We start from the raw sequence: 4,906 nt of genomic DNA on the forward strand, positions 1-4,906 counted from the left end.
GTGTGTGTGTGTGTGTGTGTGTGTGTGTGTGTGTGTGTGTGTGTGTGTGTGTGTGTGTGAAAAAATCAATCGATAAATTAAAACAGAATAAACAACTCCAGAGATGGCGTCTTACTTCTATCAGCCGCTAAGTTTTCCAGTCCAGAAACAATACATCCGAGTCCATCGTGCGGGTGTAGCCGAGAAGCCACCAGAGTCTGACTCATACCGCAATTACAGGGCTCCCCCTCCAAGCACTTCTCCAGTAGTCGGTGACTGTTTTGTTTCCAAATTTACACACAGCCCCGCGGTGTGCGCACATCAGCGGGTCAGGCCGCTCTCAAGAATATGAAGGTGTCCCAAAGGAAGGCGAGAACACTGACAGGTGATCCTCTAGCAGATACCCAGAGGAGATACCCAAACTACTCTCCATACTTAACTTGTGTCGAAACACTCTTTATATGTCGTACACCAAGTCAGAATGTAAAGACAGTAAAAGTGTGGCATCATTTAATATCACAGTGCTCAGACACAAAGCAGATAGGGACACACTGCATTCGAGTCTCAAGGTTAAGAAAGAGAAACACACACGTTTAAATAAAGTTCTGAAATAATATATAAGTCAACGTGTTTTGTAGCTATGTGGGAGGAACAGCATGATGCTGACGGTTAATTTTACGTGTGTGTTGCAGGAGGCCTGTCGACCAAAACTGGATAAAACCGGAAAGATGTTAATTGATGAAATAATTATAGCAAGAGCTTAGTCCGCGTCCATGTCGATCACTACATGGCGTTTTCCTTGAAAATTGTATAAATACTAATCGAAATTCCTCGAATTCCACTCTGTACCGTGTGCCCCATTTCTAACAGTTCGTTTTAAATGTATTAATTTCAATATGGCTTCCCTTTTCCAGTTTCCCGGGCCCTATTATGGCCTGTCAGGCCTGACAGAAGATTCCCCCACAGCCCTCAGCTGTGTTTGTCTCAATCTTATTTCCATAAAATGACAAGCAGCCTCCCAAATCATGACAAAGAAGAATGGCTGTACTCCCCCTCCCTCTTCTGCCTCTGTCCCCCCATCCATCCATCCATCTATCTATCTGTCTATCCCTGTTCTCTCCCCCTGCTCTCCGCACTCATGGGTGCAGGTGTGCTGGGGGGGGAACGCCAAACCAACAGCCAAGAGTGACTGAATGAATGTTTAATTAATGAAAGAAAGAAACGATAAAGTTAAACATCTCGCAAAATATCATAACACATAGCGAATCCTCATAATCATGTTTATAAAAAATAAAAAAGACAAATTGTGTGTCATTCTAGGAGGCGCGGCCGAACCAGCAAAATACGCAGTACTAATGCATATGCATGTATGATAATAGACCTACCCTTTCCCTTATTTTATAAAAATCAAACATATATAAAACACTCAGCGACCCCATAAAACAACAAATCACTGTTGGATCGTGCAAAACGATGGGAACATGGCGTAGGAAAAACAACGGAAAAATTGAAGTTTGTTTTCCACCGCGTTATCTACATCTCTCCCATCTCAAGCACTCTTTCCGCTCCAGTGGCTGTTTGCAGCCCCCAACCCTTCCTCCCCTCCCCTCCACCATACACACAGACACACACTCACATCTCGTTCAGTCACGGGACAGGGCGATGTACAGTCTGTATAATCGAAATAGACCCTGTAATCCAATTACATATAACAAAAACAGCACAGAAGCCCTCGCCGCAGCTGCAGCCTGAAAGAGGGCACTGCCAAGGCCAATCATGGCGACTGGCATGAGCATGAAACAGGCGCACTGCCCACAGTTATAAAGACATTTTTGCAACTTCTCTCTAATTTGTGAGATTAAAATGGTTTAGAATCACGTGTATTCGGTTACAGACCTGTGCGTAAAGGAACGAAAGAACATTTAGTGTAAACACTAAACACATTATTTCATTGTGTGGCTTTCATGAAGTGTTTGGAAATTAGTAGACAAACAACAGAAGATTTTTTTTTTTAATTTAAAGGGGAAAATGAATCATTACTTCGTATCTGCAGTATTTAGAGCGAAGCCAATCAGTGAAATCTGGTGCCACAGAAAATGGTGGATGAATAATTAGACCAGGGGTGATAACAACCGAGCCTGCACACGCTGACACTCCTATATTTTGCCAAAGAAAATAAACGGTAAGATATGGCATCGTATTTTAATTATCCAACTGGGGCAAATTATCTGCAAATTAAAGGCCAGTGGTCAATACCCAGTTCACACGTCTATCATAAAACGTATTGACCCTTGTTGCCTCGCACCCGCATCCAATCAGCACACAACGATGTTTATGCAATAGTTCAGTGTTCATTCAAAAAGAAAAACTGAGAAAAAAGATTCTTTAACCTCTAGGGACCCGCTTCTTCCCTCCTCCCATGTCACCTAAGCTCCCTGTGTGCGCATTCTCGCGCACACAAACTCACACCCTATCATCTTATTTGTGCTTCGACGGGACAGCAAAAAAAAAAGTCAGCAAATATATTAAACTCCTCTGCCTCCTTGGACTTTTGCGAGTAAACAGTCTACAACTGTGTCCAGCAGCAGCGCTCGAGGTCGCCCCTTTATCCGTGCGCGCGCCTGCAGATCCTTATCAGCCTCTCCTCCTATTCAACAGCCTCCATATTCACGACACCTCCACATATTCATCATGCAAAATGCAAATGCCGTTATCTTTCTAATCTCAATGAAAGGCAGTATTCACTTCAGAGATCTTTGTGCTTTTTCTTTACTGTCATCCGACGGCAGGGCATGTTGATTTTATTCTCCGATTGAACCAATTTTTTTATCATTTTAATAATATCATCAGATAATCACAGTGAGAACGTGCGATGAATCAGCCATCATCTTCTCTTCCAAAAATCATGGCTGCTCAGGAAAGCATCTTCGCCAAACATAAAAAAAAGTTACAATTCTTCCTCTAACGGCAATTTTGGAGTTTGAGTCATTCGTTTTAGACGTTAATTCGTTTAGTCCAGCACAATTCATCACCCGGACAACGTAACAAACATGCACAGACAACTTCAGCATTGCACTGGTAAGGGGGCAACATGCAGATGAGCAACACTTGAAAAGACACAATTCAAGCCTACCTTCTTGCAAAGAATACAGCAGAAGTAAAGTTACAAGCCACATGCCATTAAAAGCAGTTATATTTCACAGGAATTTTGTGCAGTCCCCAAGAAGAGTGCACGGCGCAGCGGTCGGCCAGGCGAGGCTCCGTGCTGGACTGGTTCTGCTGATGCTCCCCGGCGGTCTCTCCAGCCCTGGTCCCACACTCTCCAGCGCCGAGAAAGAGGCAGCGGAGAAAGTACCGCCTCTGTTCCCTGTACTCTCCTCCCCTCACCGGGACAGGCTGCCGTTGCCCCACCCCCGGTATCCTAATGATGTGCCGTGGTGGAGAGGTGAGCCATAAGTACTAAATGGGGACCAAACGAAAACCACTGGCACCGCTGTATTACGCGCACTGAATAGATTCTTTAATCCGGTGTTGGGATGGAGCTCCAAGTGCAAATTTCAAAATTCCCCGACATACAAGTCATTCAAATTTGGTTTTCAGGCAAGGGACTTCAAATAGAAATGAAAATGCTCGTGATTTCCCATGCAAATCAGCCTAAGAATTTCCATGAATCGCTTTTTTTTGTCGTTACACTGGTGCACTTAGAAAGTAAAAGTAAATTCTCCACAGGATCAGTTGTGGCATTGGGGAAACAGAAAACTCCATTGGCAAGCGCAAATTCCACACCCGGAGGAGGAAAAAGAGAACAGAGAAGCTGCAGCCTCCATATCCTACTAGAGGAAAGTGGGAATGATGTGCGCTGCGCACCTGCATGTAGCTACCAACAGTGGTGGCGCTGAAGTCACATTTGATACTGAACAGCAGACTGATATTATTCTACACCACACCTCACCACAGCGTTGATGGATATCTCATTAAAAAACAAATCTGTGTACATGCGCCTTTCTCTCACTGTAACACTCAGACACACTGAGGAGCTGCACTTGAAGTTGGTGTTACTGGTTTGTGACAACAGGTGTTTCTGAAAGAGGGGTCCAATACTTTCATCTATCTTAACTACAACTATTAAGCTGGTGTATTTACCAAGTCATTTAAATGGCATGGTAGCAAAAAAAAGTGAAAAAAGTTGTGACCGGGGAATGTTTACCACTGTGTTGCATCACCTCTTCTTTCAACAACAATCTCTAACTGAGGAGACCATCTGACGCAGTTATGAAAGTGAAATGTTTTCACATTCTTGCTTGATGTAGGGCTTCGGTTGCTCAACAGTTTGGGGCTTCTGTGGTATTTTCTTTTCATATTTTTAGCAGTTTTCAACTGAACAGCTACAGTCAGAGCAGTTCAGCTGTCTGATTCTTTTATTAAGAAGCCAATTTGTTTAGCATTGTCTTAACCTGGATGGATGAATAGCATTTATATAACACCCTACATTCATGGCACCTTTACACATCTATACCATGTTTGTGTGTGTGTGTGTGTGTGTGTGTGTGTGTGTGTGTGTGTGTGTGTGTGTGTAATTTATTGTTACTTTTTCCCTGTAACACTGTAACAATAAAATAGCAGTTTAAAGATACACATGTATTTAAACTGTGGTATTCCAGAGGACCCAGAGAAAATCAACCAGCCACATGGAATCACAGAGGTGATGATTTATATGTGTATTAAATACTGTTTGTTTAACTGAAGTAAAGTAAAATCTTTAACTCTGAGATCTTATCTCATTTCCTTTTGTATTTGACCAAACATAGACACTATAAAGACACCAACTTTTTGGCCATCAAAAAACTGCACAAAAGTAACTTTAAGTTATTGCAGTAATTAGTCTTAATGGTACAGATTATAACTGTAGAAATACAAAACTGTTTCA

The 4,906-nt window shown here is 42.6% G+C and overlaps 1 protein-coding gene across 3 annotated transcripts in view; it reads right to left on the minus strand.

Moving 5' to 3' along the window:
- The window catches only part of LOC102293530 (Down syndrome cell adhesion molecule-like protein 1 homolog), a 97,626-nt gene extending 93,757 nt beyond the window's left edge, over positions 1 to 3,869 (minus strand). Inside the window, exon 1 of one of the 3 annotated variants that reach the window (XM_014330056.2) lies at positions 3,113 to 3,854. In XM_014330056.2, coding sequence (XP_014185542.1) covers positions 3,113 to 3,155 — 43 coding nt within the window. In that variant the 5' untranslated portion in view covers positions 3,156 to 3,854. Of the gene's footprint in view, positions 1 to 3,112 lie in introns of all 3 variants that reach the window. The other 2 variants (XM_042218077.1, XM_042218076.1) reach the window with 2 other exon arrangements.
- Between the last annotated feature and the right edge of the window lie 1,037 nt (positions 3,870 to 4,906).

Source organism: Haplochromis burtoni, unplaced genomic scaffold (genome assembly GCF_018398535.1).
Source record: "Haplochromis burtoni strain Fernald_Lab_line unplaced genomic scaffold, NCSU_Asbu1 Contig_15, whole genome shotgun sequence".
Lineage (NCBI taxonomy): Eukaryota > Metazoa > Chordata > Actinopteri > Cichliformes > Cichlidae > Haplochromis > Haplochromis burtoni.